The 16,647-nt window shown below is 38.0% G+C and overlaps 1 protein-coding gene across 1 annotated transcript in view; it reads left to right on the plus strand.

Moving 5' to 3' along the window:
• The window catches only part of NUP210 (nucleoporin 210), a 69,669-nt gene that overhangs the window by 33,220 nt on the left and 19,802 nt on the right, over positions 1–16,647 (plus strand). Inside the window, exons 15-26 of the mRNA XM_075514018.1 lie at positions 1,602–1,823; positions 3,130–3,303; positions 4,558–4,750; positions 5,059–5,165; positions 7,568–7,672; positions 7,808–7,909; positions 11,420–11,548; positions 12,259–12,386; positions 13,296–13,431; positions 13,766–13,828; positions 14,458–14,637; positions 16,032–16,112. Coding sequence (XP_075370133.1) covers positions 1,602–1,823; positions 3,130–3,303; positions 4,558–4,750; positions 5,059–5,165; positions 7,568–7,672; positions 7,808–7,909; positions 11,420–11,548; positions 12,259–12,386; positions 13,296–13,431; positions 13,766–13,828; positions 14,458–14,637; positions 16,032–16,112 — 1,620 coding nt within the window. The remainder of the gene's footprint in view (positions 1–1,601; positions 1,824–3,129; positions 3,304–4,557; positions 4,751–5,058; positions 5,166–7,567; positions 7,673–7,807; positions 7,910–11,419; positions 11,549–12,258; positions 12,387–13,295; positions 13,432–13,765; positions 13,829–14,457; positions 14,638–16,031; positions 16,113–16,647) is intronic.

Genomic DNA, 16,647 nt, shown 5'->3' on the forward strand with positions numbered 1-16,647 from the left:
TGCCTAGATGGCAGTGAAAATACCTGCTTTTTCCCTACAAATGGGAGAAACATACTTCACTGTTGGACAGTTCACTAAAGAAAACAGGAAGAACAAACCTGAGTACAGGTCAATGTATGGAAATACGAAACAGCATGCTTATGTTACCCTCATCTTCAGAGACCTAGCACTGAATCTGCAAAGGTGAAGTCTAATAAATTTGACCATAGCTTTTTTTCCCCCTGAAATTTGGAACAAAAGTTTGTGCAAATCATACACATTTATGACTGTAATGATGATTTTACTTTTTAAATCTGCTTTTCTGTCAAATATCTTAAACAGCTGAGTATAATTATTTGAAGATGCTGAGACATCCTAAGCAGAGTATGTAAACTTTCTATTATTGGCAGCAATGTGAGAGAGAGGCATAGTCTCTTTAATTAGGAATTTTTCATATGGATGGTATCATTCACATTTATTAGCAAAGCCCCTTGAGGTGTTGTAACACTGCTTTTCATATATAAAGATTCTAGGGTACTTAACAGAGCCAATACATGGTGATAAGGAGGGTAGATTAAGTGCACTTTAAAAAAAAAAAAAAAAAATCTGTGCTTAGATATCTCAGTGAAGAACTTCTTTTTCTTTGAAGTGTAGAACAGTGATTTCCACATTCTTTTCCCTCCTTTCTGTAGAATGAAATATTTATGATGCCCAGAAATGGAAGGCAGCATTTTTCTGTCAGACATCTATTTAAAAAAAATAATTACAACATAAAAAGTGGGAGCAAGATAAGGAGGAGTCAAAGGGCAGGCAGACAGCAGCCACTTGAGACTAAATCCCATAGTTTTCCAATGGGTTTTTACCTTTGTATTACAAATATAACCAGGGAGTAAATGGGAGGAAAGAGGAACATTTATGCCAGCCCTTGCCTTCTCTCTCTTCCTACCAAAATGCACCTATGGAAAGAATTGAACCATCCTTTATGTTAGCTGCTATTTCTTTCTTACTAAATACCCAAGTAATATGATGATGTGGAACATAAGCTAAAAATGATTATTGTGTATTAAAATGTCAGGTTAATTTCTGTGATGATAAACAGCACAGGCTGTCCCAGTGATCCTCATCAATGTAGAATTTGTTGTAGAGGTTTGAATTAAAACTTGTGTAGGAGAATAATTACATGAGAGAGCACTGTCAAGTGAAAGTAAAATCTGACATTATTTCATTCATTTAAAGTACAGTCTATTTAAAAAATATAGTAGAATACTACCTCGCTGAATGTGCTCAGAAGACTACATTCAGAGAGACTCAGAAGGGTCTTTCTCTTGCTGTAATTCTTCATGAAAGAGATGTGATTAGAATGTAGTTAAAACTTTTCTTTGGATCCGTGGGTTCCATTGAATATAATCCAACTGGACAGAATTCTTGTAGGTGATGCTAATTATTTTGATACAACTCTGTTCTTAAATAACCATGCTTACAAACCACTGTGTGGAAAAAATCATAGCCTAATCAAAGTAACAAAGATAGCTCTTCCGTTAAGAAGGAAGTTTCTTTTGCAAAGTACAACCAAACTATGTGTAAATAGAATCATTAATTTGTAATTAATTCATTCATTACAGACTATTGATCCTCCGTCTGTTGCTTTAGTGACTTTGGGTTCCTCTAAAGATATGTTATTTGAAGGAGGACCTAGACCATGGGTACAAGAACCGTCAAAGTTCTTCAGGAACATCACTGCTGAGGATGCAGAAAGTATTGGTCTGTCTTTATTTGGACCTCCTACATCTCGAAATAACATCCAGCATTGGGTTAGAGTGTCTTGCAAAAGCCTGGGAGAGCAAGTAAGTGCCAGAAGGTATTTGTATTGCCCTCCGTCAAACACTGTGCTAAGGCAACTGAGAACAGGCTTCAGACAGATTTATGATACCATATACCTTTTATATAACAGGTCGTTTTCATAATAAGCCAGTAAAGCACTTGGGTAAGTATATTGTTTATGCATTGTGATGCTGGTACAGGTTTTAGTGAGCATTTCATAACATTATGTTATAAAGTGGTTTACGATGGTTTTATTGCAGTATAAAGCCAAGTCACAGAAACCTTATGTTGTAGAATGCGTTCAACAGATCCTAATAAGTGCAGCTTCAGTTTGCATAAATGGGATCATAGCAGAAGGTTACTGCAGTAAACTGACTCTTCTGTCTGATCTGCTCCTCTTGACCAAGTTACCTTCCAGTGTAATTCTGTTTGTTCAAACAAACAACAGCCATATGAATTTACTGCTCTGATATTTGTGCAGTCTTTGTGATAGTGGCTGTAGTCATTTTCCACCTGGTCTTGTTTTCTCCAACATACAGAAGTGATTTATCCTGCTTTACTCACCCTGGCTAGTCTATAAAGCAGTTAGGTTTGATTTAATGTTTTTCTCCTGTAATTCTGCAAGACCTAAGCACTTTGGTGTGGCTGCCAAATTGTTTAACTAATTTCCTCAGTGGACACTGTACAAAGTGTAGCTATTTCTGTAAGTGCAAATTCAGAAAGGAAAAACATTTTTTGTTGTGGTTGTTGTCTATGACTGTGCACGCATTGGCTGTTTGTCCTCAGTGTTGTCCAGAACAGATCGCATCTGCGTGGCTCTGGCTAGCATCAGTGCATGGGTGGATAAGGCAGGTAACCAGAGCTACCTCAGCCTGCTGGGATAGCCTTCAATGTATTTACATCCACTTTGTTTTGTTGAGGGCTAAAAAAGGAATGTAAAATAAAAGATAAGATTTTTTAAACACACTGAAGTGACTCTAAATATTGTCTTTGGGCTGTTCTGTTCTCACTTTGCAAGGAAAACGCCTGCCCCTTAGCTTTTTAAGTTACAACAGATTCATTGTTTGAATCAAGTTTGATAGTAATAAACATGAATACCTAGGAGAAGTTCCCAAGAATAGTACTTTGATAATGGTATAGAACTGTTCTTGACATATGCACCTCCTTTTACATCTTCCTGTGTCTGAATGGTGCTATAAATCCCCAAGAAACATATATTTGCTTGTTTACTCTGACATCAGAGTGTAACTGAGATTTGTGAAATAGAATAGGCCTGAACTCAGTAGTCCTTTTCTCTTTCCTCACTTGCCTGTTTTCGTAATTGTACAGGTTATTGCCTTAACAGTTGGAAACCATCCCACAATCACCAACCCTTTTCCAGCGGTTGAGCCTGCTGTTGTGAAGTTCATCTGTGCTGTCCCTTCACGACTCACTTTGACTCCTGTTTATGGAAGTCCTCAGCTTGATCTCTCCTGCCCTTTGCTGCAACAAAACAAGCAAGTGGTAAGTCTGAGAAAACTGACAGGAAAAGAACATGTTCTTATAACTTAAAAATCAGTGTTTGGACCTCCGCATATGAAAAAAAGCATCTGACTTGCTGCAAGAGTAGCAGTAACTCTAGTGTTGTGGGCCACACTGGTATCATTGTCTACTTCTGCAGAGAGCAGGCTGAATGGGAGTTTCCTACGGTGATCATTCGAACAGGGTTATAAAGGGACCTACCAGAAAATAGGAGTATATGTAAAAGCATTTGGATTGCTGCTTCTCACAAAAGTGTCACTGTGAGGAAGCCTTTCTGACTTGTCTTGAGATAAAAAAAAAGGGGGGGGGAGAGGGGGGAAGAAGGGGAATAAATGTTTCCAGCAGCTGTTTCTAAGTAAAGTACTTTTTCCCTATACCACTTCATTCTAATCTAACTATTCCATTGAGTATATAGAGACATATTTTACCATACACTTATTATTACATCAGTGTACATTTTTGTGCGTCTTACTAGTAAAGGCACAAACTGCTGACGTGAAGATACCTATGTAAGCATATACGGTGAGTATTGTTCAGTGACATCAGATGTATTCAGCTTTGCAAATCTGAGTCACAATAAATGGACAATGCATATTTGTAGATTATCAAGCACAAACAACTCTTTCTTCTATATCCTAATGAGTGCCATCACGTTGTCTGCTGAGTAAACTCTGTTTTGTTGTGTTAATATTAGGCAGATATAAAAGTCATCCTACTTTCACAAAATTGCAATGAGTATTGAGTTGATGAATCATTTTAAGTAACTTCTATTTAATATCAAGATGAGAAGGTGATTTTTGTGTATAAGTCACATCAGAGTTCACCTATTTTTCTAGCTCCGTTATGTGTCAGTTAGACTACATCAGTACACTGCTACCGCTAATGCATTTCACAAGGTGAACACTAGAATTTTGAGCTATGCCTTCTGACAAATAGCAGTATTTTTCATTATTTGTTTGAATTCCAAAGATGACGTAGTTGAGCTGTGTGGTTTGATTTTTTTGTTTTAAGGTAATTCACTGGCTAAAGAAACCCCCATCCTCGTACCCCACAAAAAACCCCCTTGCAGTTGAAGTACAGCTTAATGACTTTGTATTGATGGCTCATTTTAATGAATGTTACTCATGTAATGAGTGTTATAATAAATCTCATGGAGCTCGGCACACATTTTTTTTATCCTAGTGACTAAAAAATCCTCTTGCATCTGTTCAGTTCAAAGTGTTCATTCTTTTTCAGGTTCCTGTTTCAAATTATCGTAATCCAGTATTGGATTTGGCTGCATATGACCAACAGGGCAGTAAATTTGATAACTTCAGTTCTCTTACTGTTATCTGGGAATCAACGAAAATGTCCTTAGCTAATATTGAGCCTCATATGCCAATGGAGCTGACTCTGAAAGAAGATGGAAGTGGTCAAAAGAAAATGCACGGTATGAATTAGTTTAAATGAGCATTTCATTCTTTGAAGAAGGTAAGGGTTAAATCTATTTGGTAATGTCTGAGCTTGATTAGAGAAGTTACTGTAATCTGCAGTCATATTTCACCTTATCCTCAACATGCATTTTAAGTGTGCGTTTTTTAAAAAAAAAAAAAAAAAGAACCAAATCCCATGCCTAGAACCTGTCTTGAGAGAGAAAATCCTTGTCTGTTTAGAGTGATAATGGAAGAGATTAGCAGTGTACATTTCATCTTTTTCTTCCCCATAATCAGATTTATTTTACTTTTTGTTTGATTCTAGGCTTACAAACTGTTCTAGTTCATCATGAGTCTGGAACAACTGCCATCTCTGCAACTGCAACAGGATACCAGCAATCCCATCTCAAGGCAGCTAAAGTAAAAATACCGGTACTCAGAACTCTTGTTGCCATTTTTCTATGATGCTTAATGTATAGTATTCCTATGTATTTATTTCCTTGGTGCATAGTAATGTAAAAATAAGGCAGCTCCATAGCTGATTCTGAGGGCAGATTCATACTGCAATGTTTTTATAATGTTCATGGCTTTTCCTGCTTTCCACTGCACTATGTGCTGCTATCCATATCAAATATATGCAATTCCACCCCCCTCCCCCCCCCCCCTTTTTTTTTTAAACCATCTGGGCAAGGGGATTACAAAGAATTGTTTCAGTTGGTTTTGTTTCGATTTAGGGTTTTTTAATGAATTGGTGAATCTCTGCTGCTTGTCCTTCACTAAAGCAACCATGTGCTTAGTACAGCTGTCGCTGGGGAAAGCAAATGTATTATTTCCACTGCAAAACTGGGTAGAAAGGTTCTGCATGAGGAAAGCAAAAGCTGGCTCGTATCCTCATATGGACCATATGTAAAATCTGGGCTTACTCCCCGCCCCCCCCCCTTTGGTCTCACATTGGCCTTACGGAAGGGAGAGTCTACTTATTTGTACAGTGCCAGCCATAAGCCTAGGCTCTAATTTTACAAGTCATTAGCCACTCCCTGAAATACTTTAGTTTGTAGATACTCAACATAGGGAAGAACAACAGCAAAAAGTAGTGATAATGAACAAAGAAAGCAGATGTAAACAGATGGCAATTTTCTGTTTGTGTCACCTTTTTTTTTTTTTTTTTTTTTTTTTTTAACTGAATATAAAGGCAGGTTTCAGCCTGTGGAACAACCTGACATGCATAGTAACTAACTCTTAAAATATCCTGCTTCGCTAAATTGAAATTCTGTTTAGTTTTGTTAAGCAAGATTTAAGTGGGTTTTGACTATATGCAGTTCTGAATCATATACTATGAATATAGAGTTGAGACAAAGAGTAAAATATGGAGCAGAGAGGTTGCAGTGGTTGCAGTGTTTTTCATTCAAAGCAGGTGACAGATGGGCACTAGTAATGTGAAATATCCTATGGCCCAGATTTCTGTCAGTATGTCCAAGGTTTGGCATCTGGATAGTAAATTTCTTTGGAAGATGATCTGTATTGCCGGTTGGGTCTTGTGTTTTTCAGTGAGGTTTCCAGTCTGCTCTTGTTGGGAAGCATGGTGTAGATGCATTTCCACTGAAGAATTTGACTGTAACTTAGTCAAAATTACTAGATTAGAGACAGAGTTACTTTGCTACCTAAGATACTTGGTTCTGTATGGTTTTTTTCTCTTAAGCAAATTGAGTTGTAATAAGAACACTTGGTGTTCTGCGATCATTTTGTAATTGGTGCTCTGCTTTATTAAACCAATATTCAATATTCTTTCTTGCACTTAAAGATAACTAGAAAAGTGAATTCTCTAAACTTTGCCTTGAGTTCAGAGAAGTTTATTGTATTTCAGTGTGGGATACATATATGTAAAATGGCACTGGAGTTCTCCTAAGTTCTTCTCTGTGTTTAAGTTTGGGAGGAATCTTTTTGATAGTTGAAGAGTAGTTGTAGATACCACTTCTGCTACAGTTACATAGGCTCATGTGTTATTTCTTTAAATTAGGTAATTTGTCTGCTTTTTTTCAAATTTAGTAGAAATGGACTGCTAGATTCTGCTTTCAAACCTGTCCATACTTCTACCTCTTTCTTACAGACAAAAACTCAAATAAAATTTTAATAGATGGTATATTGAGATGTCTTGGTTGTTGTTCCATGTTTAAGCAGAGCATCCTATTATGTCATTAGGGAAAGATGAAATCCTTTCTACATCAAGGAAATAATTCTACTAATTAGGTGAAATGGGTACATAATACTAACTTCCTCTAAAAAAAAAAAAAAAAAAAACAAAACCAAAAACTACCAACCAAACATTTTCCCCTATCTAAGCTAATGTTATTATGAGTGAATGATTAAACTTGCATCTGGTCCAGTGTTTATGTACTTACATTTAAGGACGAATTTCTTTTGGTGGCCTGCTAGGAAGAATCCTAACAAGATGATCTTGAAGTAGAAGAAAACATTCTGTCTCTATGCTTTATCATTTTGCATGAACTTATAACATGTCCCTGAGTTAATATCCTATCTGTGTATGTCAGACTTGGTTAACTGATCCTGCTACATCTTTAATGCGTAGGCCTTTGTTCTTTGTCTTGGTCAGAGATGCAGGATACAACAGCATGTCCTGTATATGACCTTACCTGTAGAAGAGAGCTAGCAGCTGAGCCAATTACTCGATCTTGTGGACATTCTATTAACCTAAACTTCTCCAGCTCTGACTCTTTGTTCATCTGCTTTAAGCATCCTTCCCTGCATATACAAGAGACTTGCACTCCTTTCTGACTGCTAGTGTTTGCTGTAACAGCTAGAATTGTTTCTTGCAGTATGAACCTCTTCTACCAGTGTCTGCCACTATTGAACTGATACTAGTGGAAGATGTAAAAGTGAACCCTACTGATGTCTCCATTTACAATCACCCTGACATACAGGTAAAGAATTATTCTACTACTTTCTAACTGCAGGGAGGAAAACATAAACAATTATATGATATGTGTAAGGATACCAGTTTTAGCAATGTACTAGGAAGATACAGGCTAATTTTGGATGCTTTTCTTGTTTTGCAGGCAGAACTTTTCATCAAAGAAGGTTCTGGGTATTTTTTCATTAATACCAGTGTTGCAAATGTTGTAAGAGTGGCTCATGAGGAAACTCAAGGTATTGCTTTGGTGAGTAAAGTATTTTGTTATTTTATGTCTTTTTGGCAATCTGAATATCATTCTGCAGTTTCATCGCTATTGGTTGTTTTCTAGTACACCAGGATAGAGAGACAATAAGTGAATCTTGGCTATGTCTGCCTGTCACAGTCAGGCTTCAGGCAGGGGATCTTTGCACTAGCAATTTCAGGAATAGTTTTAGGTCTAGGAAACTGTTTCACTACAGTTGTGATGCATACGTATAATCAGTACGAGATAAAAGCCAGTACCAAGTTGTTCTTTACCCATTACAATACTGCAGTAAAATGTTCCTGATTTCATAAACACAAAATGAAAAATAATGTGACAGAATTATTCAGAAGTATTATACAAAAGATTAATTAGTTTCTAGAATAATATTGGAATATTTGTGGTAGGCCAGTACTTCTGAAACCTTCAAATTCTTCTTCCAATGCTGTTTCAGGATATTTGCTATCACAGTTTTTCATCCTGATTTTGTGAATAAATATCTATTAAATAGTTTATTTCTTATCTCCCTATTAAGTTTTTAATGCACTCTTCCACTAGAAGATGCCACTAGTAAGCTACAGTTATGCTTGACTTCATCCAGGCTCAGGATATGAGATGCATTCTACAGTGAACAACAATAAACTATATATTTGCATTGTAGCTTTCATTAGACAAGAATTGGAAGTGACACAAGTTGTTTTAAAGAGTAGTCTTTACAAATTTATGATTTACAGATTTATCTTATAATAAATAATGTTGATAAAGTTGTGAAATAATGATGATAAAGGTGGATCTTTTTTTTTTTTTTTCATTGTTGAGAATATGGAAAGCACTGGTGAAATATTTGGATTGTCTCTAACTGTTGAAAGTGTAAGGTGGGAATATTTTTCCAACCCAGTCAGTGTCGTGGTTTAACCCCAGCTGGCAACTCAGCCCCACACAGCCGCTCGCTCACTCCCCCCCGGTAGGATGGAGGAGAGAATCAGAAGAATAAAAGTGAGAAAACTTGTGTGTTGAGATAAAGACAGTTTAATAGGGAAAGCAAAAGCCGCACACACAAGCAAAGCAAAACAAGAATTCATTCACTACTTTCCATGGGCAGGCAGGTGTTCAGCCATCTCCAGGAAAGCAGGGCTCCCTCACGCGTAATGGTTACTTGGGAAGACAAACGCCATCACTCCAAACGTCCCCCCTTCCTCCTTCTTCCCCAGCTCTATATGCTGAGCATGACGCCATATGGTGTGGGTTGTCCCTTTGGGCAGTTGGGGTCAGCTGTCCCAGCTGTGTCCCCTCCCAACTTCTTCTGCACCTGGCAGAGCATGGGAAGCTGAGTCGTCCTTTATTTAGTATAAGCACTACTTAGCAACAACTGAAACATCCCTGTATTATCAACACTGTTTTCTGCACAAATCCAAAACATAGCCCCATACCAGCTACTGTAAAGAAAATTAACTCTATCCCAGCCAAAATCAGCACAGTCAGCTAGGCACAGAGGTGGGGAAAAAAATAGAAGATGAGCTTATTTTTGTACATTGTACACTGTTTCAACTCTTAATAGTCTTTCAGTCAGATCTCCCTCATGGGTTTAGCAATGCTTTAACTGACGTATACAAAATAATTTCAGAATAGAGCAGTGAACTCAAGTAGTGGAACAGTGCCAGCAAGGTAGGCTCTGTCAAGTATAAAAAGAGATTTATTTTAACTGCCTGTCAGATTAAAGGAGAGAAAACTCCACTTTTTAACACATTTTAAAACCTTTTAAAGAACAAAACACCCCCCCCCCCCCCCATTTTAAAAGTTGCTAGTCCTGTGCGCTATGCTTGAGTTAAATCCCACTATTGCCTATGGATTTTTCTTTCTATGGAAGCCAGCAGAATGGTCTGTGTAGAGAATCAGCAAATTCCAGTCTGTGCCAGGATGATACTGTGGCAGGTATCAGTGGAGCCAAGTTGATACCGGATGGTTTGATAGTAAACTGTTCTGAGAAACTCAATTCAAGTTATCTAGAGCAGAGATTCTCAGACTTCTTACTGGGACTGCCAAGGATAAATTCTATACTTCTTGCCCTCTTTTTGACATGGCAGCTTTTCTGGATGTGAGTGGTAGCATGGGAGAAGAATGAATAGCGGTAAACAGTGAAATACACTGTACACTAGGGAGCTACTGGACACCTAATAGGAGATGAGAACAGAAGAGGTAGCTGAGACAGGAACAATTTTTGTAGGTTGTAGTAGCCGTGCTTTCCCTTTTGGCCCTCTGTTCTGGTAGCTTCTTTTCTCTGGTCTCCCAGCCCAAACAGAGCTCCATTACATCTTTCTTCCCGTGGCTGTGCTGGCTACCTCCTCCTGGCCCCATCCCCTTCTCTCCTTTCCATGGCTGTGTGTTAATAAGTGCCCCCAGTGCCATATTGCCCACCCACTTTGGGAACTGCTGCTGTTCTGAAAGCTGACATTTATTAAAACTTTATATTCCTTTCTATTTGGAGGCAAAAGTAAGAGTGGTGCCTCAAAGAACAAAATGTCAGTTCTTTCCACTGCTCTTACTGCTAACTCCTGTAGTGCTGCCAAGTAATGCTATGAATTATATTAAATTCCTTTGAACTGGGGGCCTGGCTGTCCATCACCCCTTGTTTCAAAGAGTTCATAAGCCAGATGAGTGAACAGAATAGGACACCAAATGTCTGTGCTGTCTCTGGCCAAAGTGAAGGCCCCTGTGAAGGTGAAGAGAATAGTTGGGATCATCCCTGAGATGTGTGACAAGGTCAGGCAAATTGCAGGAGAACTGCAGAGATAATGTGAGCAAGGTATGAATGCACGGCCTTGAGAAAGTGTGTGGGGACAACTTTGGGATTGGTGCCTAGTTCTGAGGGCTTGTATTTGTGAGCAGCGGTCTCTTTTTTTCTTCATTATTTGATTCTCACTGTATTCTGAGAAGTGTAATGTGTATGTTCTTTGTATAAAAAAATTAATAAAATAATAATACTTGTATCAAAGAAATACCTGATTTGGCAATCGTGTTCTTACTTGGAAAGACCTGCCACCAGATTTTTGGCTATTCGTTCAGATTGAAAGCAATAACTGTAAAGTATGAATCTTGTGGGAAGCAATACCAATGCTTTATAAGCCGAGTCTCTGTTGATTTTTGTTTTTTCCCCTTATTGTTTTGTTTTTCACTCCATTAAGAAAAGTTTTATTGCTCTCAATGTTTTGTTGTGGGTTTTTTGTCCTTCTGATGGCAGAAGGAGAATAACAGGATGCCAGACTGTTTCTAGATTAAGGTACGTTAATTCAATTGCTGCCCAGAGGCCATTTGCACTAGCTCAATAGTATGGTACCTTTTACATACATTTTACAGCTTTACTTTTACTTCGGTGGAACAATTATCTGTGTCTATGGCTTGGAGACTTCTGGATCCAACTACGTCTGCCCTGCAAGTGATACAAATTTTATCCGACGAATAACAGACAAGTGAAAATAAGAAGTGCTATAATAGAATTTTCTTTTGGCATTGCAGGTGCATCCTCTGCTTCCAGGATCAGTGACTGTAATGATTCATGACTTGTGTTTGGCTTTCCCTGCACCAGCTAAAGCTGAAATTTATGTATCTGATATACAGGAACTGTATGTCCGAGTTGTTGACAAGGTTAGTGGCTTTGAAACCAGCGTTATTAGCTGACCCAGATTGCCCTCATTCCTGGTGCTCATCGTGAACATAATGACGAGACATGTACAAGATGATACGATGTAGTGGTTAGGGCCCTCTGCTGCAGCTCTGACCTTAGAGAAATAGTTTGATTTCCCTGTGTTCCTGTTTCTCTTTCCCAAATTTATCCTTTTAGGTTATAAGTCTTTCAGAGTATCAGGTGTCTCTTACTTCATATTCTGTGTGGCAGCAATCTCAACTTTTGCATTTACACAGCAATGTTAATTCATAATTTATGTGAACACACCAATTTACATTTCCTGTTGTTTAAAGTCCATGAGAGCAATTCTTTTAGGAGTAGGTTTTGCCCCAAGGTCATTTTCCGTATGTCATGTTTTAAAAATGAACAAAAAAAGAAAAAGTCCAGCTCATTTTACTTGCCAGCTTGGGTGCGTCTTATACAAAATAAGTGTTGATATTTCTGGATGTTTTAACTATGCCCTTGCCAGCTGAAAGACCTGAATTAATTTGTTTAATTTGATGCTAACCATAGCTGGCAGGGATTATCCTTTAAAATCAGTGCTAATCTAACCTTAGGGCTTTATCTCTAATACCCTACTAAAAGTGTAATACAAAATAAAATGAAAACATTTATGCTAATAAATAAGAATAGTTTAAATGAAAAATGACTGGATGTGACTGTGTTTCAGGTGGAGATTGGAAAAACAGTTAAAGCTTACGTCAGAGTTCTGGATGACTCTAAGAAACCTTTTCTGGCTAAATACTTTGCTGTCATGGATCTAAAACTAAGAGCAGCATCTCAGATTGTTTCACTTGTGTAAGTTAATGGATTTTTTTTTATTAATCTGTGAATATGTTTATGGGCAGAATGAGCAAAAAATGAGTCAGGATATTGGCTTGGAGGCATGGTAGTATAAAATGACTGAGTTTTTATTTATTTTTATAAAGCTTTAATTACCTTTTAGATGTCTTTTAAAATAGTTACTTGTCAGGAAAATTGCCTAAGCTAACCATCTAAATCTTGTTGACTGAATGAGACTGTATTCAATACGCTATAATATTTCATGGAGCCTTATGCATCTTGGAAGCAGTGACTTGGCAATTTAATGTCAGGTGAAGAACTATGTGAAATATCTGATGTTATCAAACTCATTCTGTCTGTTACTTAACCTTTTAGAAAGAGGTAGGCTAAATCATCTTATTGCCTCGAAGCTCCTTATTTTCCAAGCTCTAAACACAATGATTAAAATCACAGAAAAAAAGTTTTTTGGACTGATGATTTTTAGTGTTGAGATAATCAGTAGAAATCATTCAGCTTTGTATGGGGAAGTGTGTGTGCGTATTTGCATACACCATGCAGTACTGCTTAGCTGTGTCTATCCCACTTCATTAAATAGTGTCAAGGTATGTAATCAAGGCTTGTGCCACTGTTGTCCGTACTGGTCAAATTGCTAGTGCGCTCCCTGGCAGAGTTTTGGTCTGTACCAACTAACACCGTGCTTTCTTTATCATTTCAGGTATTTAATTTTAAGATAAAACACAGGCTACAAAGAGCCATTTCATGATGTTACCTGTAGAAATGTGATGGTTACCTTAATTTTGCTTAAGACAGTCACTTAGTCATCCTTATGATAAAACTGCTATGCACTAAATAAGTCCTTTGCATTTGTTATTCATGTCATTTATTCAATGAACTTTTCTATTTGAATGTGTTTCTTTGCTACAGCCCACTCAGTGAAGCTCTTGATGACCATACCGCTGCTTTTGTAGTGCATGGGATGGCCATTGGTCAGACTAGTCTTATGGCAACTGTTGCTGACAAAAGAGGACAAAGAATCAACTCTGCTCCACAACAGATTGAAGTAAATTGTTTTAGATAAAATATATGTGTAAACAAAATCTATGTTATGATAGCACAGGAACAGTATATGATAGTTAATTTATAGTATAGTAATTCATTTGCCAGAATGATCTGTTTACATTTTCTGTCCAGAAGTTACCCAAATGCTAGTCTGTTTCAGATTAAAAACCAGATTTCTGTTTTTTAATTGCAAGTGATGAGTTAAGCTTCTGCATGCTCAATTTACTGTAATTAAGCAAGTGAAGACCCAGTTTTACACTTGTGTGTTCTGTTTTGTGACGTAAGTTATCTGATTGAAATAGCGTGAACACAAGTATTCATATTTCTATTTTTAGGTCTTTCCCCCATTCAGACTGCTGCCAAGGAAAGTGACCCTAATTATTGGAGCCATGATTCAGGTAAGTCATCTTCTTACATATTTTCTTTCTTTTGCAATTTCTATTTTAAAATAAATGTATATAACTTACTTTTCAGGAGTAGATATTCAACTTGGCAATTTAGCTGCATTCACAGTGAATGCTCTTCCTAACAAGAATAGTTTCATTCTTGAGCCACCTTCTGTTTTATTGTATTGCCGGATCAAAGGTTTTGTATTTATTTGTGTCAAGGGAGTGTCAGCTTTTCCAGTGTTAAATACCAGCACAGCATTAATAAATCTGTCACCTTCATGAAATTAAGCATAGTGGGCAAGTTCAACAAACTGAAACACAGAGCAGAGCTGTACCGTGTGTGGTGAAGAGAAAGTGAGGTAAATTTTTCTGAAACTTTCTGGGCTAGATGTAGCATCAGCCTCTCACATTCTACACAGCACACAGTCCACTTTTGTGCTTAGCTCACGTATTTCCCAGTCCATCATCATGCAGTGTGCAGGAGAAATATGCTCTGAGATGCCCTGGGAAGGTTCAGACAGCCTTTTCTTACTGAAGACATTGTGGTGCTGAGCAGGGAAGGGGTGTACCCTGTAACATTAACCAGAACAAATATCTGATGGGTTAATTATAGTTGTTCTGTGTGCTATTAATTATAGATCACTTCAGAAGGAGGCCCTCAACCTCAATCCAACATCATTTTCTCCATCAGCGATGAGAAGATTGCATCAGTAAACAGCACTGGACTTGTCAGAGGAGTGGCAATTGGGAATGGAACAGTAACAGGAGTGGTGCAAGCTGTTGATGCAGAGACAGGGAAGCTTGTCGTGGTGTCTCAGGTAATGTTTTATGATACTGTTTGGGGCTGAAAGAGGCTCTCTAACTCATGGGTTTGGCTCAAAAGGGGCAAATAGTCTTTTTTGCATTAGTCGTGTTATCTTGTGCACTCTCCTGGTTTCCTTAAGGAGGTGAAAAATCAGTGTTTCTTACTCCCTGGCCTGTGAACTTACGCATTTGCTGACAGAGGTGATACTTTCAACAGATGGCTAAATCTTGCTGTACCTTAAAACAAAGTTCTACTGATAACCCAGGGAGACTTTATGAACAGTCTGTTTGATATCTTTACAATTGATTAGTAAATCTAGAAAAGCCCATCTAAAGAAGCCTATCTAAAACAGCAGAAGGTTGTCCTTGCCTGCATCACCTTACAGTGTAGCAGCATCTTATGTCACTAGAAGTCAGAAGGTAACTGTTGCCTAAGAAGCCCTTTGTCTCTTAAGCTATAGGCAGGCTGTATAGAAAGCTACCATCCTGTGCTGTGGTCTGAATCCCATCTATGAAGTTCAGGCAATGAACCCCAGAATTCCATCAGAATCTGTGTCTGTATAATTTCCTACTAGCTGAGTGTGAGGGAGCTGTTGAGCAGGCCTGTAAGGGAGCACAAGTCCCTAGGACTTGCATGAGACTCAGAACGACAGAACTTGGGCCAAGTCTTATGGCTCTTCATTTGAGGTCAAGGCAGGACAGCTGCTGCATACCACAAAGCTCTGCTGCTTGAAAGATGTCACCACAGGGCAAGAGGAGACAAAGTCATTTAAAGAAAAAAATATATATATATCTGCGCTTTGTAATGCAGGGGCAGCAGTCAGCCCTGATGCTGTGGCAGGAAGCAGAATGAACTTGAAACCTAAATCTCCTGCCCAATGAGGTCCAGGTCTCACCTTTCCTCCCCAGTATACGGTAGGAATAAAATCTATCAGGAATGTCAGGATATGTGAAGAGGAGACATCAGAGTATCACGCACATCATCCTTTTATTCTTGATTGTCCTGTTTGCTGCTTACCATTCTCATTTCCTTCTAATATTCTCAATGTCTTCCTTTACCTTCTGGGATTATTCATCCCTCTTCTCCTAGGGACCCCTATGATCTAGTCCCTTGCTGTCAGTCACCTCTCAGCTCCATTATTCATGTCATCAGTAATTTTGAGCAGAGCTTTTTTTTTTTATTTTTAATTTAGGTAGCATTTTTAAATGCCTGTCAAATTACAAAGTTAATGCTTTTGTAGTTTTTGAGAGTCCTACTGAATTACATGCATCTGTATTTTCTGTAATGTCACATGCAAATCACGTGGCAGTAGTGATTAGATAATGGCAAGATAGCAGATAGATCCTGAAGTGAAATCTAGTTCACATTTGACAAATGCTCACAATGTCTTCCCTTCCTCCTTTTTAGGACAAAGTGGAAATTGAAGTAGTACAGCTGACAGCTGTTAGAATTCGTGCACCAATTACACGAATGAAAACTGGTACACAGGTTAGTTGATTTGTGATTAGCTTTTATTGCCTTAAAATTTGGACGTGCAAGCTGTGACCATTCTGATTAGGTGATCTGATAATACCACTCCAGCTCTGAGTGGTTGCCTGCTCTGAGGGGTACCACTGCTGCTGCAGGAATGAATGTGCTGTCAGTGGAGAAGCTCCAGAGCTGAACATATTAAAACAGAAATCAGGACAAGTTTACCTTGTACACTAGACTGTTTTTCAGAAATTCAGGCTCTGCTGAAGAAGGATCATTTAATATGGAGAAGAGTTCTCTCATCTTCATTCAATTGCAGTGGAGACTTTCTTCCTTTGTACGTTAAAAATCTACTGTATGTCTGCTATATCCAGAACAACAGATATTGTTCAAATTATCTTTTAATAAGTCTATTTTTAACAGTCTATATTTCCCCTATTAGTTACTCATTCCAAAATGGCTAGTGATTCTAGCTCGTTGGTCCCAGGTGAATGAATTGCTTTGAATATTAAAAAAAAACCTCGAAAGTCCCTGTTTTGTGTTTATATGTTAT

The sequence above is a fragment of the Mycteria americana genome, chromosome 11, assembly GCF_035582795.1.
Source record: "Mycteria americana isolate JAX WOST 10 ecotype Jacksonville Zoo and Gardens chromosome 11, USCA_MyAme_1.0, whole genome shotgun sequence".
Lineage (NCBI taxonomy): Eukaryota > Metazoa > Chordata > Aves > Ciconiiformes > Ciconiidae > Mycteria > Mycteria americana.